The sequence below is a fragment of the Sander lucioperca genome, chromosome 4 (genome assembly GCF_008315115.2).
Source record: "Sander lucioperca isolate FBNREF2018 chromosome 4, SLUC_FBN_1.2, whole genome shotgun sequence".
Classification (NCBI taxonomy): domain Eukaryota; kingdom Metazoa; phylum Chordata; class Actinopteri; order Perciformes; family Percidae; genus Sander; species Sander lucioperca.
The window spans coordinates 43,396,751-43,422,932 of NC_050176.1; the positions used below are offsets into that span (position 1 = coordinate 43,396,751).

General features: G+C 38.6%; 4 protein-coding genes across 4 annotated transcripts; 3 read left to right on the forward strand and 1 right to left on the reverse strand.

The window, feature by feature from the left end:
• Positions 1 to 244: 244 nt before the first annotated feature.
• On the reverse strand, positions 245 to 2,956 carry LOC116040521 (transcription elongation factor 1 homolog). Its single transcript, XM_031285947.2, has 4 exons — positions 2,725 to 2,956; positions 2,248 to 2,373; positions 2,060 to 2,130; positions 245 to 1,482 (listed from the first exon to the last, which is right to left on the reverse strand). The coding sequence occupies exons 2-4, from the start codon at positions 2,361 to 2,363 to the stop codon at positions 1,418 to 1,420; spliced, it is 252 nt and encodes an 83-aa protein (XP_031141807.1). The 5' UTR covers positions 2,364 to 2,373; positions 2,725 to 2,956; the 3' UTR covers positions 245 to 1,417.
• pld6 (phospholipase D family, member 6) lies at positions 2,826 to 8,790 on the forward strand. Its single transcript, XM_031285946.2, has 4 exons — positions 2,826 to 2,932; positions 3,754 to 3,935; positions 4,339 to 4,568; positions 7,937 to 8,790. Exons 2-4 carry the CDS (start codon positions 3,757 to 3,759, stop codon positions 8,203 to 8,205), a joined length of 678 nt encoding a protein of 225 aa, XP_031141806.1. The 5' UTR covers positions 2,826 to 2,932; positions 3,754 to 3,756; the 3' UTR covers positions 8,206 to 8,790.
• Positions 8,791 to 9,857: 1,067 nt separating this feature from the next.
• Positions 9,858 to 18,135, forward strand: rab3da (RAB3D, member RAS oncogene family, a). The gene is made up of 5 exons (XM_031285945.2): positions 9,858 to 10,053; positions 11,944 to 12,177; positions 15,929 to 16,047; positions 17,026 to 17,150; positions 17,301 to 18,135. The coding sequence occupies exons 2-5, from the start codon at positions 11,944 to 11,946 to the stop codon at positions 17,486 to 17,488; spliced, it is 666 nt and encodes a 221-aa protein (XP_031141805.1). The 5' UTR covers positions 9,858 to 10,053; the 3' UTR covers positions 17,489 to 18,135.
• A 398-nt stretch (positions 18,136 to 18,533) lies between these two features.
• Positions 18,534 to 25,079, forward strand: LOC116040517 (tetraspanin-1-like). The gene is made up of 8 exons (XM_031285944.2): positions 18,534 to 18,722; positions 20,228 to 20,308; positions 21,238 to 21,453; positions 23,097 to 23,171; positions 23,305 to 23,412; positions 23,790 to 23,933; positions 24,051 to 24,143; positions 24,572 to 25,079. The coding sequence occupies exons 2-8, from the start codon at positions 20,252 to 20,254 to the stop codon at positions 24,626 to 24,628; spliced, it is 750 nt and encodes a 249-aa protein (XP_031141804.1). The 5' UTR covers positions 18,534 to 18,722; positions 20,228 to 20,251; the 3' UTR covers positions 24,629 to 25,079.
• Positions 25,080 to 26,182: the final 1,103 nt, after the last annotated feature.

Sequence of the window (26,182 nt, forward strand, 5' to 3'; positions counted from 1 at the left end):
TTAAATCTCAATTTCTTTTGACAGTTCATCTAAACTCTAATTCTGTGGTTGTCCCTCCATTTGTCACCAGCTGGTGGTGCTCAGTTCTGGACAGGATGTTTGACGTGGGATCTAATCACTATCTTTTATTTCCATCTCCATCTTAACATTCAACTAAATCAAATCAAGTTCAAACAAAAAGAAAGCCTACTCTATTGTGTGTTTAGTTAATTATACAATAAAATAAAAACCAACCAACACGTACTGGTATTAAGTCTTATTGCTTTATTTCCAAGATCACACTTATCAAATTGATAACATTTTTTTTTTTTTTAAACAGTGTGTTTTTATGCTATTAAACACTGATGGCTGTTGCATAGGAAAATAAGCACTCAATATTAACACCTGAATACAGTTTAAGAAAACACTATTTTCTAAAAGTCTGCTTCATAACAATTTGTACTTATTGAATTTTTGCATTTCTCAAACATGTAAGCTAAAAACATACCATCGAGTGAAAAACTAAATGATTTAAGAATTCAAAACCTTTGAACTTAGAAGCTAAGCCTCACATGTCCATTCCTCTCTCCAGTGGAATGACCTAATGTTGTGACCCAACTGTCTTTATGAGGATGAGGAGAGCTGTGGACACACAGCCCGTAACATCATGCTGAACTGTGTTAAAATTTAACCAAAGAAAAAGGTTCACTCCAACCTACACTTTGCAAAGCCTGGCAGTGAAGCCATACCTGAAAAGTTTCCTCTCCAATTAGGCCCTGTTGCGTGTGTCAGAGTGTACGATAGAGAATGAGCATGTGAAAAACGTAATATTTTCAACTTTTGAATGCACCAACTCACTGATTCTGTTAAGATCCACATATTCACATGTCTCTTTCTCATAATGCGAACCAAAAAGATTTCACTTTCTATTGATTTCACATTAAAATCCCAAGATGGGAGCCCATTCACTTACACTACAGGCCTCTTGTAAAAATTACATTTCTGCACCTGACAATCTATCGGTTAAAAAATTTAATAAAAAGCAGGACACGTTTTTTCCATTCACAACTTCTATGTAAAGGCTAAAGGATTTTTGAGACCCATACAAAAACAACAACAACAACAACAAATGTTGAAAATAGAAGGCTCTCAATTTGTTTAATACATCTCAAGAGTCAAAACTAGAGTTGTGGGCTGAAATCTTACACAGAAGGGGGAAGATGTCAGAAGACAACGGGAAGGCTTCAGAGCCGCTTCCTACTGAAGACCAAATAGGTGAAACTGCTGTTCACACAACTGTAAATCTTAAGTGACCACATGGAAACCTGTGAACAATAATAGTTTCATAAATGTCCTCTGACCAGCTTGATCCTAATGGGCCCAGGACCATCAGCCCCATCCTCATCCCGTTCCCGAAAGACATGCAGCTCCACGAGGGCTACTGATTAGCTGCTTCACAGGCATCTATCCAATCACTGTACACGTCAACTGGCTCTGACAGATCTGAAGAGAATTGGATTAAGGATAAAAGGAACTTTGTTGCTTAAGAGTAAGAGTTTAAATCAGTGCAGGGTGATATTAACTTTGGAAATCAATACAGAAGTTATTATCTCATGAATTAAGTGTGGAACTTCAGTCACATAACAGGTGGTTGTATACGGGGGGGATACTAACCCATCACTGTTTAAAGTTGGTCTTTGGCATCAGAAGTAAATGGCCTCCTTGATCTTTCTTCAGCCAGTACACTGTAGGGTTCCCCACAACTGAACACGTACCAATTGAAAAGAGACTCAATGATCACCAGTAACAGCCCTACAGCCAGTATTACTCATCCAAAAATCATGTAAATATAGCCGAACATACAGCGTAGCTGCTGTCAATAATTTATTATTTATGGTATTTATGATTTTGTTTGGCGAGGTGTTTCTAGCCTTCTGTAACTTTCTTTGTGAGCACACATTTTAAAAGTCGATATAGCTGATACAGTTGTTTAGCCTAGAAATCTAGACGCACCCCAGCGGCAGCAAATGAGAGAAAGAGAAAGTGGTGTTATCTAAAATTCATGTGTGAATAAGGATACAGGTAATGGGGGTCTGGAACTCCTCCAAGCAGACTGTGCATGATATTATACCAGTATTTCTGCTTCTCTCCCTGTTAACATAAAAAGCACAACAACAATAAAGTTGGCAACAATCACATCAGAAATCAACGAATCAAACTTGAAGCAGTTGTCTTGGGATGATAGGTATTTGGTGAAACTGTAAATACATTTTGACATCACATGACTTTTCGTGGTTGCAGAATGGACAGGTGAACTGAGAGTCCAGATCTCCTGTCATCTTCTTTTTAGGAGGAGGCTTTCTTTTGGACTTGCGGCGACCCATTGCAGACAAACTGAATCAAGTATGTGTGAAAAAGAGACAAAAAAACAGGGAGCTTTAACAAGGAGAACATCTGCGATAGGAAAATACCACCAAAGAGGAAATATGTGAGAAACATGGACTAGAGAACAACTCCAGTCGGCAGCTGCTGCTCCATATTGTTAGCAACTAAAGTTAGCAGGCTAACGTTAGCATGTTTGTTGTTGATCTCCAGTAACGTTTCAACGTAAATCGCCTCACGATGAAAATACGAGTTAAATGGACTCTGGTAAGAAAACATATTTGAATATGCCTCGATTAACTGTAGCTATTAGAAATGTCGTGGTTGATAAATGGCATCTAGTAAAAGTTTAATCTTGTTTACCTTTGCTTGTAGAAGATACACGTTGCGGTAAAGAGAGGAAAAGACTTCCTCGAAGACCCGGCACCGGCAACTGTTCGCGTTAAGTGATTGGAGGAGAGCGTGTGCTTCACGGCCAGTCATTGGCTCCCTGAAATGTCAGTTAAGATGATGCCAATGACGAAACAACTTCTGATACACAGTCCGCGTGGTGGCGACAGAAGATGCTTAGGTGTGTTGTCTAAAAATGCTCTCGTTTTATGTTTTGACATGCCCTGCTAAATTCTTGAAATATTAAGTTGTCAACTTTTTATACATCTTTGCAGTTAGCGTGGTTTAAATGGCGTTTGTGTCGTAGTTTGCCTTCTTTCGTCAGTGTTTGGGGTTGATATGGTAACTTACAGTACGAATCACCTTGTATGTAGTTAAGTAGAAGTAGCATACAATTTCAATACCTAAACATTGTGTAACTGTATGTTGTTTCTGATGTTTCTGTGATGTGCCATATCCATCAGCCAGTATGAAAAGAAAATGAATCTTATGCTGCCAAACTGTTACACAATACATTCCTATTATAACATACAATGTATGTGTATTTTGTCAGACAACATTCAGAGGTTTCGTGCAGTTATAGTATATGACATTAGATCGCCAAATAATGATTATTTTCATCATAGACTGCTGCTGATTATTTTCTCAATTCAGTTTATCGTTTTTTGTCTTAAAAATGTCAGAAAATGGTGACAAATGCCCATTATGATTTCCCAAAATGACGTCTTTAAACAGGCTACAACACAAATATATAAATTTGCAAGGATATAAAATAAAAAAAAAATCGAAAAGGTGCACTTATGGTTTAATTGGCTTACTTTAGCACTACAAAACATATGCAAAACAGATAGTATAATCATAATTAACATTTTTTGAAACCTTTATGAAAATGCATATAATCATGTAAGACAAAACTCGTAGAAACATTTTATGATTATATGTAAAGATAAGAAAGTTTGCATTATAGTACATGACTGGTTTGAACATTATTGTGTTATGTAGTAAATGTCAATGATGTGGACGGTGAAGGTGGTCAGCCTGGGTGTGGTGGGCCTCTCTCTCAGTGTGGAGCTGCTTAGCTGGCTCCTCCGTCGCCTCAGGACTGGAAGAACCCTCAATGAGGTCCTCTTCTTTCCCTCAGAGATGGCCTGTGTGGAACACATCTTCACTCCCTCGTCGCCTCAGTAAGTGAAACATTATCACTGAATTGAGTAAAAGGAAGCTATATATGATTTTCTCTGTATCACTGTCAAGTGTGTTGTGACAGTGCATGGCCACTAATGCAAAAATTCATAGCCCCTAGATGCATTCAGTAAGTGGATTTACTTAGTGCAATTACCATTCCTCGTCCCAATTGTTTCCCACTTAACAGGACTGTTCTTTTACCTACTGAATAAGCGTTTCACATAAAATAATACCTAGAAAACCCAATTTGGGCATTTGGTTTCCTCACCTTCTGGACAACCTGGGTGAGAGGTGGAATATGTAAACTGAAAAAAGGATGCAGGATTAGTATACCATATAGAAGATCAACAGGTGATACATAAGTAGGCAAACTCATATGTTCTCTTGTTTTGGCTTTTCCAGTTCCTGTCTCTGCCCGTTGCCTCATGGCGTAGAGACCTCTTTTTCTCGTTTTCTTCGCCGCATCCTGTCTGCTACCTCCTCTCTGGACTTGTGTGTCTTTGCCTTCTCCAACATGGACCTGAGCAGGGCTGTACTAGCGTTGCATAGCAGGGGCGTCACCATCCGAGTCCTCACTGATAAGGACTACGCAGCCATCACCGGCTCCCAGATAGGGGTCCTCCGCAAGGCTGGTAAGGGAAACAGATCCATGTATTTTTTTTTTTGTTTTTTTTTAAATCATTGTGAAGTACTATATATGTCTTCATGCTGTGTGACAGTCACTGTGACGAACCATCCTTATTATGCCAAGCAATTTCAAAAACAGGCCCAGGGAGACATATTTAAAATATATATAAATAATATCTAGAGATATTACATTATTGTGACTTTTGTAACAAATAATACCTAGAGATATTATTTGTTACAAAAGTCACACTAACCCATGTGGGGTCATTATAATGGACAAATTTCACTTGAAATACATGAAGGATGACTCTGGTCTTACTCAATAAAAGGTGCTCCCTCTGTGTTCTCGGGCAATCAGTGTCATTGTCAGTAAGTCCCACAGGGTTCCTTAGTGGTGAATGGAGAGATGATAGGAACTGTCTGGGGGAATGGAGGTTTCTACTACAAGCCTTCCCATGAGTCATGGTAATCATGCTCTGAAAGCTCTGAAAGATTTTGCGTCACGTGTCCGACTCACACTGTCTCACTTTTTGTCGCAGCCCTCTGCATTTAATAAATTACTGCCACTGCATATTGTTAAGTAAGAATTAAGTGAGTAAGAAATTGGCAACCAGACAGCAAATTTAATCAAGCAAAGTGTTTCTAAGTGTGTGTGTGTGTGTGTGTGTGTGTGTGTGTGTGTGTGTGTGTGTGTGTGTGTGTGTGTGTGTGTGTGTGTGTGTGTGTGTGTGTGTGTGTGTGTGTGTGTGTGTGTGTGAACCACTTTGGCACAATGGACAACCAACTCCTCTTTCCATACTGTATCTATTTTGTCTGCAGAAACCTTTTTTATCCTCAAGTAACAATATGTGACTGGCACCTAAGTGCTTTGGATTAGTTTGCTGTCACTGGTTTGGATAGTCCAAATATTTCCCTGAAATATTCCCAGAGGCTCTGAAAGGGCAGGGGAAATTATCTTAAAGCGACATCTTCTGGACTGTCTGCGTCCTGGGGGCCAAAACTGAAAAGACATCAAACTTTAATTGCCGGTTGCATTTACTCTTTCCCATTATGGCTCTCTTTACTTTGAGCTTTTAAAAAGGCCCCATATACAGAGCGATTAAGCAGGTTAAGAGTCTTAAAAACACATTCCTGGTAATAGTGTTTCATTTTCTTTAAAGGGACATGCACTTACTCCTTCAAGAGAGAATTTGCATGTCTTATCTCTCTCCCAGTTTAGTCTGCAGTCCAATCTACAAATTAGTAGTCTACAGTGTGATGCAAACTGAAATCAAAATACCCTACCAAAGTAATTTCCATTGTACACAACAGAAGAGAAACTATTTCTATACAAAAGATTAAAATAGCATTTAGTATTCGTAGCATATTCTGTATTACAACCAATATTATTTTTGATTTACTGTATATCCTTGGTTTATGTAAAAGAGCCACTGCAGTTATTTAGTAAGCTAATTTTTAGTTACAATACTCAACAATAACAAATAAATGCACATCTTTAGGAAAAGCTGATAGCAAGTAGTAAGTAATCATAATAAACATACATATTTAATCAGACAAGTGAAATAAATATAAAGGCCTACTGTATGTTTAAAATTGTTTGTCAGATTTAATAGCTTCTTCTCAGGTTCCCCTATTCAAATGATTTCTACTGCTCAGTCTGGAAAAGAGCAAGAAATAAGTGTCTTGTGATTTTATGTTATTGTGTTGTAAGCTATTGATGAAATGATTTTGCAGTGGTGAAATAGTTTATGTAGTGAAAGTACAAAACTTTAAAGCTCCATTGTGTAATTTTTTGAGTTGATTCTTAGCAAAAACCCCTTTGTTCTTTCACAAATATGTGCTCATTCATGTGTATTACTTCCACCAACTAATCAAAGTATTCTCGTAAGCGTAGAATCTGCCATTCAGAATCAGAATACATACGAGCAAGTCGCTCAAATGGCGGCAGCCATGTTGCGCCTCCATCTTTAAAATACATTAGCCAAAGAGGGACATACCTCTGCCTTTCGCGCTTTTACACTCAGTGCCAGGGAGGGGGAGAAGATTACTTGCGACTGCCGGCAGATTTGAAAGCCTGTTGAAAATGGAGGATTGCACCTATTCTCGAGGACATGTAATGGAGTCGCCAAGGAAGTTAAAAAGAGAATTAAAACGACAACGCGACAGGCAAAGCAACAAGACCAAAGTCAATATTGGCGTGGCTTTTCCAAGATGGAAAGAGCTCATAAGGAGCAAGGATTTTAAAAGGGACACCAAAGTTGCCTGCTTTCTTCTCGAAAGATAATTCTGCCTATTTGTGTAAATTCGAAGTTTTAAAGTTGCTTGGCTAACTATAGCATGGTTGTGCATAACGCTAGAACGACGTCTAGGATACTTTTCCTCGCGTCAATGATGACAAAGGATTGTCTACCTTGTAACATAAACGTAATCATATATGTCGTGATTTCCCTGGGAGACAACTCACGTCATGTGCAGTTGTAACACAGACTAGCTACAGCTAGAACAGCTGCGTGTAAACGACGGAGATACTAAGAGCTAATTTCGGTTTCATTGACATTGTTCATACTGCTCAGAAAAATATATTAAAAACACAAACCTCCGTTGCTTCTCTCCTACGCTGTAAACATTGCCTTACACTATTAATCTCGTACAATATACAGAATAACGATAGCACTGATACTTTACTAGGCGTTTGGTGTTTTAAGCCCCCAACGTCGCCTTCCAGGTAGCGCGGCAATGGCTATGTTTAGGGTTAAGGTTAGGGTTAGCTGCCTGGAAGGCGACGTTGGAGGCTTAAAACACCATCGAGCACTTTACTAACATTAGCGTGCATATGTTTGGGAACCTGATAGCTGATGTTAGCAATGAAATAATGTGCAATTATTATTACACTGGAAGGAACACTCACGGACGAAATCGTACTTCTTGGAATAATACGGCCACCGTAGGAGTTAGAACTCGCTCGGAATGGGAGGGGCTAGAAAGTAATATTAAGTTGGTTGTCATATACAATTTCACCACTAGATGGGAGAAATTCTTACACAATGTAGCTTTAAAATGCATTTAGATTTGTTCTACATATATTACCCGTCTATATTACAACTCCTCAGGTGAGGTCAGCACTGTCCATTTAGAAACTTTTTTTGTACTTTTTTTCTTTTGCTGTTTCAATTTAAAGAAGATAAATAAAAAGCAGTAACATTAATTGATACTTATCCTTTATGTATTCACAGAAAGCACCTTATGTAGTATTCAACATATCCACATTCTCATTAATATTCTTTGTGCACAACCCAGGACTACATAGCAAGGAATATCTACAGCATTAAAGAATATTCTCCACCCTCTTGCCTGTCTACCCTCTGCTCCGCAGGGATCTGTGCACGATGCGACGTGGGCTCTGTTTACATGCATCACAAGTTTGCCTTGGTGGACGGCCGGCTGCTCATCACCGGCTCCCTCAACTGGACGCTGACAGCAGTGCAGAGCAACGTGGAGAACGTCATTGTCACCGATGAGCCAGATCTGGTGCAACCCTTCATCAAAGAGTTCCACAGGTTATGGGTGCACAACGATCCAGCCCGATACCTCCACTCAAGTGACCAAAAACCTGCTCACAGTACCACCAGAACCTTGCACTGATAAGCCACGATGAATATTGAGTCAGAGCTCATCAACCTTTGAGGTAGAAGGTATGCATGTTAAATATGTTCAGGCAGTTTGGCCACAAAACATTGACAGAATTGTATCTTTTCTTGTTCTGTAACTTCTGACTTTGGAGGACTTCAAGTGACGATGTTACTGTTCAAGATGATGGAAGTTTCGTGGCAGTTTTATTTTAAATATGTATCAGAAAACGTGTCTGATTTACCAGGCTATGTCTAGAGTTAAGAGTTCCTGTTTGATTTTATTTTTTTCTTATATTTTACTGTTTGGCTTAAGATGAAGATAATATCCACAAAATAGATGTGGTCCAGTTCTAAAGAGAATACCTCTGTTTGTGTTAGTTGAGAACATTTCCTATTTTAGGAATTTAGGAAATTTAGAAAAAATAGGCTATTTAGGAATTTGAGTTGAATACCTTTATTAAAAAAAGAAACACAGTTCACTATGTGTATAACTCTATTCTAAAAAAAAAAACTGGCTGTGTATTGTTTAGGGTGTGCTACTGAGGTCTCAGGGACGATGTTTTGCTAAGCACCAATAAAAAGCCTCATTCACACTGCAGTTTTGGCAGATCTGTTGCATCACTGCCCCACAGCTGTAGTTTTTCCTCTTGCTCCAACATGATTTTCTCTGTTTTAAATTCACAGTCAGGCCTTACAGCACAAGCACATGCTGGAATTCTCAATGCTTAACAATACCATCATTTGAGGTTTGCAAACCCAAGTAGAGCTGATCTTGTTTGGACATGATTCATGTGCCTGGGTGCAATGCTCACAGTCAGGTTGATGCTTGTTGAGAAAGACCAGGACTACTTGGGTTTGTATGATTCAAGACTTTAATATATCAGCGATTTACATGTTGAAGTCCAGCGTATTAAATGGGAATGTTAGACTTTATGAATCAGCTGCTATATTTTATCCACGGTATAAAAGTGACCAATTAAACTGAGATGTTATGAGTTTGGATGCGTTACTAGTGCGTAATGCTTGCGCCATTTAACACAGTTTACAGCAGGGCTGCCTGAGAGGTACTATTGAAACTCAAGCATAAATTACGACAGAATAATACCGGAAGTTTCGTGATTTAGCCTTCAAATTAATAGTTTGACAGTACAAACGGTCATGCAAAGTTTGTCAATGTAGTCTTCCACAATCAGTCAATTAATTTTGTGTCATATAGATATTGACTATCAATGGTTTTTTGGACAGTTGGTCAAAACAAGCCATATAAGGATGTCACCTTGGAGTCTTTCTTTTTTCACTAGTTTCAGTCTAAACAATCAATTTAAACCAAAATTCTAACATTCTAAGGAATGCAATTAGGCAATTAGTGACTCACAGCTCTACATATTAACATTACTGAGTATAAATACTATAATATACAATAGTTATATGATACTACGCATCAACACTTCACAGAATCACAGAGGATGAAAAGCAACAGCTGCGTAGCCTACCGAACATTGCAATATGCATGCGCAATACAAACTAAAACGATGACAACTCAACTTTGCTCCAAAGTTGCTTAAACAAATGACGGATGTGTTGACCATGGTTTTAATTTTTACATAGCCTAAGTTAAAAAGAAAATGTATGGTTTTATTTTGAAAATCCTTACCGGGAGTTCCGTTTATATATCCTTGCTGACTTGACTTTGGTTACACGGTGGGTGTCCCGGTGATAGAGGCACATGCACATCCTGGAGATCCGGGAGCGGAGCGCCTGAAGTGGAGCGCCCGACTGCAGCACACACCCATTGGCTTTTAGGTAGAGGTGGATGACCGCGGGGAGGACGGAGGAGACAGACTCATAAACAACATCCAAGGTAAGTTAACATTCAACACAGCTGTCAAAAACGTTTTTAATGTCATCAGGTCGTAGTTGAGCTACCGTATGGTGGGGCAGTTTAGGCAAATTAGGCTATCTAGCATACAGTGTCAACCTAACGCATGTCAGAAAACTTTTATCTTTGTGTTTGTAGTAGGCCTACATCAGGCTGGTTTGTGTAGCTATAACTAGATTAATTCTAGATGTCAACAAGTGTCGTGACCCCATATGCCCCCTTATACAAACCGTAACGTAGCCTGGTCTTTCAAAGTGCACACCCCGTTTCCATTTACCGTTTTCATTAACTACTTTTGACCTAACCACTTTATGTCAACATCTGCTGTTAAGTCTTATGTTGTATTATGACCCGGTTGCTTTTATGCGAGATGCCCGGTTTTCATCTGCATCCAGCGTAATAAACCTCCACACACACACCATACCCATTTGTACGTTATTCACACTGATGTGTAGGCGCATGCGTGGATATTAGTGTTTTGCTGAGTGTGTACAGCAGCACGCTGGCCAGTCCCTCTTTATGATCTTGGAAGTGGTAATGCTGAGCTGGTCTCCTGAGAGATCGCAGTCATCAGGGAGGAGTACAGGACTCAGCTCAGCCTCTGGGAAAGAGGGGGGGGGGGGGGGTAGATGATGTGTGGATGAATGGATGGGTCAGGCTCCTGATGATGCAGAAAGATTGAGGAAGGAGTGTGGAGTGGGATAGGGTGAGATAATGATGGATGATGTCAGGAGGGATGCATAGTTGGATGGATGACAATGAGAGTGAGTCAAGGAAGATGTGTGTGTGTGTGTGTGTGTGTGTGTGTGTGTGTGTGTGTGTTTAAATGTCAGTGTCAGTGGGTCGATGGATGGTCGGATGGATGATGGACGAAATATACAGGGAGGGGAGGAGAATCTATTGCCCCCTCACCCACCGCTCAGCATCCACTGATCCCATAAGTTTTGCAACGTGAGTCCATGTGACAAATGGACAGGGAGCAAGCAGTGGGTGACTGGTAGAGGGAGAAACAGTGGAAGGAGCTCGCCCTGGTTGTGATTCATAACACAGGGATGAGAGCTCAGAGGGATGAGGGGGGAAGATAGACCATTTTTAAAACAACACTTCCATTTACTAACATCTGCTTAGCTATTAGTCTGGATGGATTTCAGGCATGTGAGTGTATATTCTCCAATTGCTGAGATTCCTCACTCTGACATTCGAACACACGAGTACTGTCTTACCACATCGCTGTCTCCCCACAATCTTTAAATAAGCCAGTATCAGCCAGGGAGGCTGGCGATGGAGCCAAATCATACAATCACTCATGTCAAATGCTACCTTCAAGATATATATAAAATAATACAAAATAGTTTACTAATCCATTAATTGACATCTTCATTTGTTATTATTTTACAGCACAAATGTACCTATAGTCTTCTGCTGTCATACGTAATGTTTGCAAGTGTGTTTTCTGGTGAATTGTTGCTTGCAGGGTTGCCTGCGACTAACCATTGTTATCATAATACAGTATCGGGTAATCTGTTGATTATTTTGTTGTTTAATGGATTAAGCGTATAAAATGTCAGGAAATATTTTTCCCAGAGCCCAAAGTGACATCTTTAATGTATTGATCAACAGTAAAAAAAAAAAAAATTATATTCAACTTACAATTATATAAAACTGAGAAAAGCAGCCAATCCTGACATTGGAGAAGAAATCATTTTTGCTGCTAAATTAATGAAATGATTAATCACATAGTGTTCTTAGTTACAGGTTCCATTAGAAACACTTCACAATTATGGTGGATACTCTTTTATGAATGAGTTTGATGTTATGTATGAGGGAATCTGAAAGACCATTCTTCTCTTCTTGTCCTACTTCATTTGATAGATGGCACTAGCCAGAGATGCAGGGGCGGGCCAGGAACAGAGAGATGCAGCCGACCAAAACTTTGACTACATGTTTAAGCTGCTGATCATCGGCAACAGCAGCGTGGGAAAGACCTCCTTCCTGTTCCGCTTTGCAGATGACTCCTTCACTTCAGCCTTTGTCAGCACAGTGGGCATCGACTTCAAAGTCAAGACCATCTACAGGAACGACAAGAGGGTCAAACTTCAGATCTGGGTACGTTGGAAAAATTCACATTGATCTTTGAAATATGCCGATAAAGGAATATATTTTCTACATGCTGGTGGGAGATGTATGGTAAATCAGTGACATATAACATTACATTTATTTCGCTGGCCTTGTATCCAAAGCGACTTACAATAAGTGCACTCAACCATGTGGGTACAAGCCAAAAAGTGCAAGAATCATGCAAGTACATCAACTTCATCAAATATGCTGTCTACTATACCACAAGTGTCTCATGATGTATTTTTTAAATGCATTTAATTCACAGTTTGACTGTATTTAGTGTGCCATTTATAAAGGTGAAAAATTAGGTGTAGAGCCAGATGTTTTCTTTCCATGGACCAACTAAGAGCGGGGGAAAAGAAAACTAATAAAAATGGAGAACAAGTCTTGCAGCAGAAAGACAGAAAGATATAGACACAAAAGGTGTTAGCAAAATAAAAAAATTATTATTGTCTGAAACTTAGTAAAATGAACTGCAGTATAACATCCCACGAGTCCAAAGTTAGAATATTGTTAGATGTAAAGGTTTTGAAGAAGGTATTATAAAAGCAACCCCCCCACACTTTAAATGTTTGTTTCTACTCTTGAATAGCTCAAAAGTGATATGTGACAGACAAAGCTATGTTACTCTTTTAGTTTATTGTAGTTTAAAAGCTACATTTTTTAAATCAGTACATGAAAAATAATAGGATTTAGTTTTTTTGGTTTTCAATTTTAAGTGGTTTGTACTCTGTTGCTTGGCAAATTATCCTGGCATGAAAAAGAATCACAAAGCAAAGCTAATTTCATTCCTTCACCTTCCTGCTTTCAAACTGTTTACCACCACATGCACAGTCTGGTTTCTCCTCTGCAGCAGGAAGAAAGAGTGGAAGTCTGGCAGATAAGGCCAGTACAAACTGAAAGATATTTTCTCAGTGCAGCAGCAGATGAGTAAATGCTGACAGACTGTGTTACAGACTAGATTTAACTAGTAGAATAATTAATCTGGCACATAAAAAGTTCAGAGTGCTGAGTGTAAAAACCTAATGTGTGTAGTTTATTTTACGACTCTGATTGGGATATTTAATATGTGGTGCTACCTGGAGTGGTTGCTTTGTTTATTAACTGACATCACATATGGCAGACTGCCTGAAAAGATTAGAATTAGTCACCTTGTTTGGTCCTCAGTTTATATACTCTTAAGGCTAATTTACGTCGCCGCACCTTTAGCAGTTAGCCTGGGGCTAGTTCTATTGAACCAAACCCATAAAGCCGCAGCAGACGCTTTTAGCAGGGATGTGGGTCACTTAAAGTAGATGACAACAATAATGCATCCAAGGTGTTAGTATTTGCAAATCTTTACTGTATTTGACTATATTCATGTACCTTCAGACATTTTCTAGAATTATAATGTTTGCATAATTGAAAACAACATAGATACAATGACACATTAAAACTTAAAACATGTAATTGTTTATGGTGGGTTACTGCAGAATTTCTCCCATTCATTACAAGAGTTTTTTTCATATATATATATATATATATATATATATATATATATAATGGTACATTAACACCATGGTATACAGAATATATTATTGAATAATTAAATTAATGAAAATGTACAAAAGAAAAGTCTAATTTCATCACAGATTTTGCAGACTTTTTCATGTAAATGTGTTCAGGAAGAAACAAAATCGTGCATTGTTCAAATTGCCAAATTTGACCCACTATGTCAGAAAAGCCATATATTGATCACACTCTACTTTCCTGTAATAAGCATATAATCATTATTTTCTCAATAGTGCCCAAGCATTGTGGAAATGAGACAGTCGGGTAAACTCCAAAAACCCAACACGCTAAAGGTCGTATTATCATTCAGTTCATCGAGGATAAAGAAAAGAACCATAAGTCTCTGTGTTGGCTACCTCTCGTCATAAACAACTGAGAAGAACAAACATTTGCCTAATTAAGTTTAACAGGATTAGCTACAGAAGAGGTGTCAGTTTAGAAAGAGCTGTGGCACTCATTGAGGTCTGAAGAGTTCCTAATAATTTCCAGGAGAATGCTCAGGAAGCGTTTTCACTTCTAACAGCAGATACAAAAATTATACTGTACAGAGCAAACAGCCTTGACAGTCACTATAGCAGCAAAATTGAGTATAAAACACTGCAGTCTCTTTAATGTCAGAGCTATAATTTACTTGGCGTAATTAACTGCATTTACCTGGGGTTGAGAGGTTCTCAAATGCAGCTTCAACCAAAGGCAGAGAGAATAGAGCTTTTGAAGGCGTTGTTGCACAGCATAGACTGTTTGTCCTCACCCCATTCCATAGTTTGCCCTCTTACACGCCACAGCCTGTCATGGATGTGGCGTAAACTAATTTCTCACACTCCGCAGTTGATGTTTAACATCGTCCCCAACCGACAGGGTTCATGAAAGATGCATGGGTTTGAGCTGCTGGAGCCGAATGTGCTTACTGTGCAGACTGACACCCAGGACAGATCTATTACTGAATGTTAGTGGAAGGTTAGGGCTCACCCACAGTGCTCCTGTTAGATGATAGTAATACATCTTTTTTTTTTTTTTTTTACTTAATGTATTCAGCATAGCAGGCCTTCTCTGCTCTGCTTAACAATGATACAGTTGCATACTTTAACACGAGGAAGGCTCAAAGTAAAATGTTATTGGCTGCTGAGCAACTTGAATGGGTTTCATGGGACCATTAGAACAAACTCATTTTTTAAAACCCTGCGCTAAAGTTGGGCATAAAGGGGTTTGAGATGGTGGTAACATCTCATGCTGTGACTCCTTCACATACACTGTACAGTGTGGTCCCTTCAACATATACTGTACGTCACTGACAAACCCTAAATCTCCATCTAGAGTGTGTGACGTTAATATTGTACATGACAGCTGCTGGCTTTATGTTTGATCAGAGGAGAACATTTAAACCTATGAGATTAATCCGTTAAAGTCTTATTTCTTGGTGCAGTTTTACAGTAACGTATCCACATCAGAGTTATTATGTAATGCTTTAACAGTTTTCCCACAATCAGACAAGCATAAAGAAGAAAAATAAAATCTGCAGAGCTTATTTCTGTCCCTTAAGGTATAGCCAAGAAGCAGAGAGCATATCCCAGTGTGTTTACAGGGTGTGGCAACATCAACACATGACGGACGGGATTAGCTTCTGTACCAAGAGAAAGAGAGTTAATGATTCCCCAAGTTAACCCTGTCCTTTCCCTGTTCCTTTGAGATTGTGATGTGGTTTAAACCAGAGATCCGGGACCCCTAGGGGATCCTCAGAGTCACTGCAGGGGGGCCTCCAAATTATTGTTAATTTTTGAAAGTTTTTTTCAAAAATTAAAATGTCTTAACATGAATCCCACATATTATTAGCAAATATAAATCCCCACTGATGATAGGCTTACTGGCCTATAGGGAAGGTAGTCACTAAGGTAGCCATACACAGACAGTAAATCCTAAGGATTCACTGTGCCACATGTATGTGTAACATTAAAAGATGATTTATAAAATCATGCCAACAATTTTTATTTTAATAGCTTAGTATTCTATGCACTAAAAAGGTATGTATAAAGGCTTTATGCCGCCCTACACCCAGTTTAATATGCAACTTCATTTTATACAATATTAGTAGTAGGGGGTCCCTTAAGGGGTCCTTAAAAAACATTGAAGACCCCTGGTTTAAACAATATAAGTCATTGATTGATTTCTCAGGTGTGTCGTGTGTTTACAGGACACAGCAGGGCAGGAGCGCTACCGGACCATCACCACAGCTTACTACAGAGGAGCCATGGGATTCCTGCTAATGTATGATATCACAAGCCAGGAGACGTTCTGTGCTGTACAGGACTGGTGGGTAGACCTTCAGTTGTAACGTCCTATACCATTAAACCACTGTTCATATCAATATGTGTGTGTTATCCAACAGGTGAAGCATTTGTAAATCTGACGATTTACCTCCAGTCCTTGTAAAATATTTACTGTAGTTTAAGTATGAAGAAAACCCTGCAAAATAACTAGCAATACTTGAAATGAATAACTGCAAATGGAAAAAAAAATATGATTTTTCTGTAACTCACAGCTTTAAGTCCTTACATGTTCAGAAATATCTTCATCTTTAAACAGTAGCGGAAGAAGTACACATATTATTTACATATGTAAGTAACAGTAGAAATACTACTAAATTGTCACAAGTAAAAAACCTGCAATCAAAATTATTTAAGCGCAAAAGTGTTATCAGAGACAATGTCAGACTTCATGGTTTAGAAGCAAGACGGTGCAACTCAAGCCCCTTTCACACAGCCTTTTCAAGGCAGGACTAAGTTGTTGCACCTTTAAGCTGGCAGCGGAGGTAGTCACAGAGCTGAACCGACATCCGCGTGAAAGGGACAGCTGGCATGGCGGGACTACACGCCGTAGTGATGCACAAGATGACCTATAGGTGTCAAAAAGCAGCATTCTGAGCATTGTGTGTGCAGTCCACCTTCTCTTTCTCTTTCTCAAACACACGGGCGCAGCAGCGCTCAGTCCGTCTCTGTCCTTCTTTCTGCTGACAATTATAATGCATACATTTGGTGGTTTGTGGGACGGTTCGGTGGTCGATTAATGGTACGGATCGGCTCACACACACTAGACTCCGGCGCTGTTGTGTTAAAAAGTAGCATAAAATTGAAACATTCATGTAAAGTACATCTTCATCAATGTACTTCAAAATTGTACTTAAGCACAGCATTTGAGTAAATGTGCTTTGTTACTTTTCTCCACTGGTTGCAGAAAATAGTAAGGAAGGAAGCAGTAAAGTTTTTGTGAAAATGTTGTGTTGTTTCCCAGGGCAACCCAGATCAAGACGTACTCGTGGGGCAACGCTCAAGTAGTGCTGTTAGGCAATAAGCTGGACTTGGAAGAGGACAGGCAGGTCCCCACTGAAGATGCCCAAAGACTGGCTACAGAGCTCGGTTGGCTCACACACACACACACACACACACACACACACACACACACACACACACACACACACACTTTTATCACATGCTTAGCAAGAACACACAAGACAAACATCAAACATACTGACTCACTCATACTGTAGTCCTTCTTTCTCTCTCCAGGCTTTGAGTTCTTTGAGACCAGTGCCAAAGACAACATCAACGTGAAGCAGGTTTTTGAGAAGCTTGTGGACGTCATCTGCGAGAAGATGAACGAGAGTGTCAACGGCGATGCCAGTCTGTTAGCCAATCACAAGGAGGCCTGCCTGAAGGAGACGCCCCGCAGCAGCACGGGTGGCTGCGCGTGCTGATGGAAACATATATCATTGTGAATGTACTTATTCATGTTACTGCAATACTATCATGGTTTCTTGGCTCCCTTTTTCTTTTATGTGATCTTTTCACAACTTGGTTGCAACTCCAGCTTCATCGTAATTCGAATGTGACTGTTTAACACTTGAGATGCCAAAGAGCTGCAGTGAGCAGCTGTGCCTTTTGTTATTTCTTGTTTAATGGGTGAACAGCACCTGTTGCAGGTGAGGATGTGAATGAAAGGCATGAGCTAAATCAGCATGGTGTAGGGATCACTGTGATTTACTTATGTCATGCTACCCCCTTGTGGGAGCTGTATGAAAATGCATCACTGGGGCTCATTACCGCACACTGTGTATCCTGTGAACTTGTAATCCTGCTGAGGAAGAAGGCTCCTAACTGTTCAGTACAAAGTCAAACATACCTAAGGTTGAAGTCATACGTACCTGAAAGGTGCTGTGTCATTCCAGGTCTATGTGCGCAGTCCAGACTTGTTATTACTCTTTTGGAGGGATATTGTCATGTGCTTTTAATTTATATTTTTCTTTTTGTACCTTTAATGGTTAATCCTAGTTCAATATTTCCTTTGCCAGGGTTATTGTGTCTCTCTAAAAGTGGGTATTAAAAGATGTGGATCTATACAGTATGTCTGTTGGTTTTAATTTGAAGCAATTAAATAATATTTCTGTATTAAACAACACTTCTAAATAATACGAAATGTTTGATAGTTTTCTACAAGTTTATACACAGTGTTGATGTTAGAAATGAGTCACTTTAAAATGGAATCAGTTATTTACATTTTATCGCCAAAGAAAATGAAACATTCGTCAAGTTTGTCTTTATTCCCAACATTCAATTATTTAATGCCTCTTTTTGAAAGGGTTCTGTGTTTTGAGCCTTGTGTTAAATTTAAGTAATCATTCATGAACATCAATATTGTAAATTTATAAGTTCCTGGTCATAAACGTTTGCGTTCTATTTTTGAAGGGACTTTGGTCACCAGGAAATGTTTCTTATCCCAAAAGCAAAGTCAGTGACGTGTAGGGCATGAACTCTGTTTCTGTGTGTGTGTGTGTGTGTGTGTGTGTGTGTGTGTGTGTGTGTGTGTGTGTGTGTGAGAGACAGAGAGAGAGAGAGAGACCTGTGAGAAGATAAAGAGGCATGAGAAAGCCTTGTTGAGCAGACACTGCTGATTGATCAGACCTCAGCGGACAGACTGACAGAACTGCACAGGTACAGGCTTCATGCTCTTTCATACTTTATTAATTTATCCAACTATATGATCAATTACTAAAAACCTTTTAATTTTTAATATACCTGTAAACCCACCTAAAACAACGATTTAACATATGACGTGATCCAGTATGTTTTTGTCAGAGAGAACTTTTCATCTAAGTAATCAAACAAAGGGATGGTTGAATGACACATTCTTTGTATTTGATAATTAATGTTTTCATATTTCCCTTGTAATCAAAGGTTTACCTTCCAAAGCATGGTAGTTGGTTACGCGATGTCCGTTGCTAAGTAATGTCTGATTATTGTTATTATTTTGTTTAAGTAGGCTACTAGTCATATCTGAATGGGTTCACTTGTAATAATAACACTATATTATAATTACCAACAGACTGAATAAGCCATGTATCATCCAACTCAGTTGTTTTTAATAGTATATATATATAAAACAAAACTCTTTACACAGCAGAGGAAACTATCTCCTTTAGCTGTATATTTATTGTAACAGAGCTGATGTAGAAAACATATAATGTTCTCTGACTTTTAAGGTTCTGTTAAAAACTGGTATTTGTCCTATTTTGCTGGCTCCAGGTTTCCATTCAATGTATCCAAATAAACAATATGTGATTTTACTAATGTTGTGACAGCATTTTATTGCCTACTGGAATATTATAGTACAAGCTGTAATAAGGAAGATAAAAAAGCAAAGTTGGGGACAAGGGTGTGTTATATGGCTCATCTGGGCTACTTGCAGTGTGACTACCAATAAGCTGATAAGATACCTTGACTTCTATTCTAATTACTTGGAACCATGTTAGCATAGACAACATATTTAAGACCTACTTACATGTCACCTTTTAAATATGTGTTTCATACTACGTTTTAAGTTATGTGTGGAAAAGACAGTTTTAGTCTCTGCTGATAAAGATATGGGTTGTAATGTGATTGTAAAATTGACAGAGAGCACCACAGTACTACAGAACTGCTTATACATTTTTACAAGAGTGCAAAAGTGCAAAGCTGGAGGTGAAGTGAATTTCTACATCTGTACTAGATGGAGACTTATGTGTCAAGAGGAATCCAACAAATGTATCATGTGACTTAAATGTGTGCTTGGAAATACTTTAAATAACTTGCAGGCAAGGCAAAATAAAAGATTAGGTGTAGATATGAGTGAGCAACCTCTCTCGCACATCAACCGAAACCTCAGGTGACGTCAGCATTGACAAACTTGCCACTTTTAAAGGAGATTAAGACCCCATCTGTTTTCCTGCCAGTTACTATGGTTAATGAATAACCAACACAAATGCTATTTGACCCATGTTGGTGCTCGCTGTGTTGTACTGTAAGCCATCCCCAAATCATTGATTTTCCTATGAGAGGTAAAATGCAAAGTTGTGCACTTAACCAAAATCCCCTAACAGATAAATGAGGAAATGTGACCAATTATACTGTAATTTAGTTATCAATTCAATTAACAAGCTTTTTTCTTCTCTTTTTAACAGTGTGAAAGAAAAGAAAACGCCAAGATGTGTTGCTCTGGCTTTCTCAAAATTATGATGTTTGTCTTCAATGGCGGCATCTTTGTAAGTACTTCTTTTCTGCTTCTGCTGTCCAGCTCTCATGTTGGCCTGGTCCCACAAGAAAACAGACTAGAGAGCACACATTATAGTAATTACAATGTATCATAGGGCTGCAAGATATTCCCTTTGGCTTTGTATAAAATTATCCTTTACAGCAAAACCTGGAAAACATACATTAGCTGTGCCTACTTTCTATTTCAGTGATAGGTGAAAGGAAGTTTGACATTTTGGGAAATACGCTTTCCGAGATTTATGCAAGAAATCGATAGGCTACAACTTTCATGTCTATGAGCTTAAGATAAAGCTACAGACAGAAGACAGTAGTTAGCTTAGCATAGCATAAAGACAGTTCCCCCCCTTAAAAACTCCAACTTGTCTGTATGAGTTAAAAAAACAAGAAACAACTGATGTTAGTTAATTAGTTAGCTTTAGAGATGCTGGTAGATGAACTTTGTTACCGTTGAACAGAGCCAGGCTAGCTGTTTAATGCTGCTTCCAGTCTTTATGCTAAGCTAAGCTAACCGGCAGCTGGCTGTAGCTTCATATTTGCATTACAAACATGAGGGTGGAGTCAATCTTCTTATCTAATGCTTGGCACAAAAGCGAATAAGTGCATTTCCAAAAGAAATATTAAACTATTTAAAAAAAAAAAAAACATTCTAATAATTCTCAGGCTGAAATCCTGATGACCTGCTAATGACATCTCATATTTGCAGTTCAACCTTTCATCCCAGAACAAGTATTTTGTATGGTACAACTCGACTTTTCAGGTTTCTTAGATATTGATATTGCCTGATTATAAATGTGTAACTCCTTTCACCATGTTACTCCTGTCTCTACTGTATCTTTTGGAATATTTTACCATTATTTCTCCATGCTTTAATGCCAAGGCCTTTCTCTCACTCTGCTTTATTCTTTCACCCATCATGCAGTTGGCAGGTGCAGTCATCCTGGGTGTGGGAGTGTGGGTGAAGGTGGATAGTGGTTCTCTGCTAGGTATACTGGATACCTTGGAGGACGCTCCATCTGGGTTATCCCAGCTGGTCAACGTCAGCTACCTGCTCATGGCAGTGGGGGCCGTGCTGCTGGTCATTGGCTTCCTGGGCTGCTGCGGAGCTGTCAGGGAGAGCCGGTGTATGCTGCTGACGGTAAGCAATGTTTGATAGATCAACTGGACCGGATAGGACTGAAGAAATTCATTAAAAAAGCACACCTTTGTGTCATTTTTAGAAACATTTTCAGAAAAAAACATATCTGGTCTTCTTTGAGTAATGTCACACTTCATTGTTCATTGCGAAAATGTTTTACTTAAAACATAATGGACCACAATTAATGGAATAATCTGATTTAAGATTTATTTAACTACTACTTGTGGTAGTATGAGGTCTGTTCAAAGTAGTCTATATCCTTGGCGTTCAACTTCCGGGATTGCTCCGGTGCCGCAGGAAATTCCGCCGGATGCATGTATTTTCGCCGATGTCCGTTTCCTTCCGCTTTCTTTGTATTGTAATTTTAAACTCCGGTGGATTTATGAGGACTATTGTTGACTGACTCTGCATTGTAAATTGAGACAGCTAGCTAGGCTATCTGTCCAATCTGAGTTTTCTCTCACACGACTATTTTACAGCGGCTCTGTGCGGAGCTTCACGCCGCCCATGACGATGATGGTTGGTTTAAAGAAATGCCAATTAAACCAGAGCACGATTTTCTCTCATGCCATGTGGAGTAGCCAGACCCTCCGCTCCGCAGCGTGTGGATGGTCTGGCAAAGCGAGACTAGTTCAAAGTGACATAAACATGCTTCTCTTGAGATAAAAACATTATTTTTAGTTATAAGTTAGAGAGTAGAGAGAACTACTTTTATATTTGCAAATGTGAATTCTGGTTACTGAACAGTAAATGTTGAAATGTTTGATGGTTATTTTACCAGAAAAGTCAAGAAGAATGCCTTTTCTTTCAGAATGTAGCGTTTGTTGTCTTTTTACTAACTTTTTTTTTAAGATTATTTTTTGGGCTTTTCCGCCTTTATTTGATAGGATAGCTAGGTGAGAAAGGAGAGAGAGAGGGGGAAGACATACAGGAAATTGTCACAGGTCGGATTCAAACCCTGGACCTCTGCGTCAAGGCATAAACCTCTCAGTATATGTGCGCCTGCTCTACCCTCTGATCCAACCTGGCCACTCTTTTTACTAACTTAACACCTGCTTAAAGGGTAATTTTGTTGTTTTTTTCAACCTGGACCCCATTTCCCCATGAATTTGCGTTTAATAGACTTTGTGTCTAATAGAGTGACCAAAAATCTTTGAAATTGGTCCAGTTTTGAGCAAGATCACAGTGGCCAGCCGCCGCGAACCAAGCTGCAATGTAACCTAAAGGGGCAATTGTGCACCATTGATTTTTGTCCACTAAAAGTGTTTGTTTTTGCCACTGACAGGCTCAGATTGTTAGTAAAAGTGTCTGACAACATTATCGATCTCACGAGGTGACTTCTTGTCCGAAGACAGCGGTGTGGAGTGTGGAACATGAGTCGGGGGAAAGGCGTTCCGCCAGAGCTTGTTACTGGACCAATTTCAAAGATTTTTGTTCACATCAGTCTATTAGACACAAATGCATGGGGAAATTGGGTCCAGGTTGAAAAAATAAAACAAAATTACCCTGTAAATGCTCTTTGTCCAGGCCTGTTTCTCACTCTGTTGGTGATACTTGGTTTAATGAATACACAGTGCTGCCTGCTACCAATCAAATGCTTTCCAATGAGTTTTAAAGTATTCAATTTTTTTCTCCCCATCCAGTTCTTTAGCATTGTGCTGATTATCTTCCTAATCGAGGTTGCAGGAGCTGTGGTGCTGCTGGTCTTCCAGGGTTTGGTAAGTGGCTCTCACAAACAAAACAGGATCTACTTAGCAATAGTTGCCAGGTGGTCCAATTTAGTTTGAAAAACCCTGAAGAACTTTGCTAAAATTTGATTTAGCACAATGATTGTCAACCTGTCCTTCTCAGGCTGATCAGCTTTTTCAGAGTCTGGAGAAAGAAGTCAAAACAAGCATTGGAAAAGAGTATGGACGCAGTGACAGCTTCACCTCCCTTTGGAACGCCACCATGGAGGAGGTACTGGATTTTTTTTTTTTTTTTACCTTTAAAGTGAATTAAAAGTCCTGAGATATACACACCATGCAACTTTTGAGACAAATGTAGTGGCTCTCTGATCATGCACTTCAGCTAACACTAACAATGTTTTGATTTGTTGAATATATATATGGATTTGCAGTAAAGACTTTGTTGTTACAGACTAGTGAAAAGAATAATAATCATATGCTGATGATTAAAACTTCATTGTCTTCTTTTACATATCATGGGCATGTGTAAAAATGTAAAACCTAATTGTTTACTTTTTTAAAAGATTTTTCTGTCTACACTATACTGTAACATCACAGCAGTGCAGATTGTTAAATTTGGGATTAACACTTTGTGCTTTTTTTGTCTAGTTTAAGTGCTGCGGATTCAAAAACTACACCGATTTTGATGGCTCCCCTTTTTACAATGACCATGGAAGAGATGTTTATCCACACACATGTTGCAATACAACCATTACCGTGGGCGCATGCAATACAAACGAAGCAAGTCGTTCGGTATGAGATCAAGTTCTTTTGGTTTAACCTAATGCATGTTAGCAACAAAACCATTAATTCTAATGATTTGCAACCATCATTCCTTACCTCTGCCAAAACCTGTTGTTTCTCTTGCAGATGATTGATGGCTGCTTTGACAAGCTGCTGCAGCTGATAGAGGACAACGCTCTCATCATTGCAATTGTGGTTCTAGCAATCGCTGCTTTTGAGGTATCAATATCAAACAGCCATTTTCTCAGCCACCAGTCTAGTAGTGCTGTGTACTTTTGACCACACAGTTGCTTCTATAAAGTGAATCAAATATCTTTAAATTGTCATTTGTTTTACTTTATCTCTCATATGTGTCCTGATAAATATGCCTGTCTATAACGATAATTATAATACAATACTTGTTTATGACTTTTAAAGTGGCTGTAATCAAGATTTTTAAAGTTCAAGTTTAGTTTATTGTCATATACATTACAAGGTACAATTGTATATCCAAATGCAATGAAATCCTCTTAGCCATTAAAACTATATTTAAATAATAGATACATTAAAATATTGCTTTTTCAGAAATCTGTAAATCTACAAAAAATATTGGACAGAACTATTACACTGTGTTTAGATAATGTATTAATGAACTGTTATCTTTACAGATTGCTGCCATGGTGGTTTCGATGGTTCTCTACAAGCAGATTGGCAACAAGGCGTGATGTTTCCTGTTTGGGATGTGATGACAACATTGTAATTGATGGAAAAAGCTTTTACTTGTCAGCCATTTTCTACGTGTATAAAGTTTTTTTTTAAAATTTGATTTAAAACAGACAGATTATTAGACAGACAGACTTTAATGCTCTACATGTGTTATGCAGACAAAGATGAAGAGGTAGTCGATACGTTCTTAGTTTCAGAACTATTTCTGTACACATTTATACTGTGATTTATTTATGTTTTAGGAAGGGTTGCAGTCAGCAGACATTGTATGTGCTGATACATATACTGTAACTAGTTATATGTGATGGTGCACAGGGAAAAAAAGGATCTGCATAAGTTGTGTCAATTGTTTATGTCCCTCACATTCACTGCAAGCTGCAATATAATGAATTTATTTTTGTATGTTTGATCAAATTGAAATAATAAATCTTACCTCTTTTTATTAACACATGAATTCTGGTCTTCTTTGGCATGTTCTGCATGTTATATGTATATTTAGGTAGGCCTATGGATAATGGTAAATATCCATATACCAATGACCATGGAAGACATATATCCATTACCCACATAAAATGGATTATAGAGTGGACAAAGCATGAAAAAACAGCTAAAGCACCACATATAAGAATTTGAACTGTAATTAATTGAGGAACATTACACCAATGTTTTAGTGGTTTATCTGATCCCACACAAAAGGAGCAATTCACTTAATGTATCTACAGTCCCCCTCAGACTGGATGTGCGCATGCCCACCATGGGTGTATTGACAGCTTGTCCACCCATCAGATTCACGAAAATTGAAAATACATATATATATATATTTTATTTTTTTTATTTTTATTTTTTTAAATAAGTTGAATAATCAAGTATTGTTTTAAATGTTTAATTGTTTTGTCTTGATAAACTTTATAATTGAATATACAAATTAATAATATTCAGAACCTCTCTTGTTAAGCTACATCATGTTAGCACACCACACTCGAAGGATTCTGTCAGAAGCTAACAGCTTCTGCTAAATGAAACTATGGCTAAATAGCTATCTTTGAAGTGCATTTTTTGTTTTTAAAAAACACACACGTTTAAAGACGAATGGACCAGGCCATGTATAAAGAGAAGTAGCAGGACGGTCGTAATACGTTTAATGGCTCTGGGAATGAAAGAGAAGAGGCTACATCCCTTTTCCTCTCCATTCACTGCCACCGGCAAATCGCGGGAAGTTCAAGTGGATTGAATATAGTAAAGAACGAGACTCAGTGTTTTGCAAAGTATGAAACGTTAAGCGTTTTCCCGAGATACACACCTAATTTACTTTTATAAAGAGATGGCTACAACAATTGGAAACGCCTCGGAGAAGCGGATTACGATGATATAATCAACCTGTTTAACGCTCAAAGACTCCGCCTTGTGTGGGCCTAGTAGCAGCAGGTAAGCCATACTGTTTGTTTTTATTCTGGCCCGCCGTGGCATGTTATGATTGCAGTTTCTGTGAGGAAGTTCTGAATTGTAACATAAGCGTAAAGCGAGTTATGCAATGTTGGAGTTGTTATTATCGT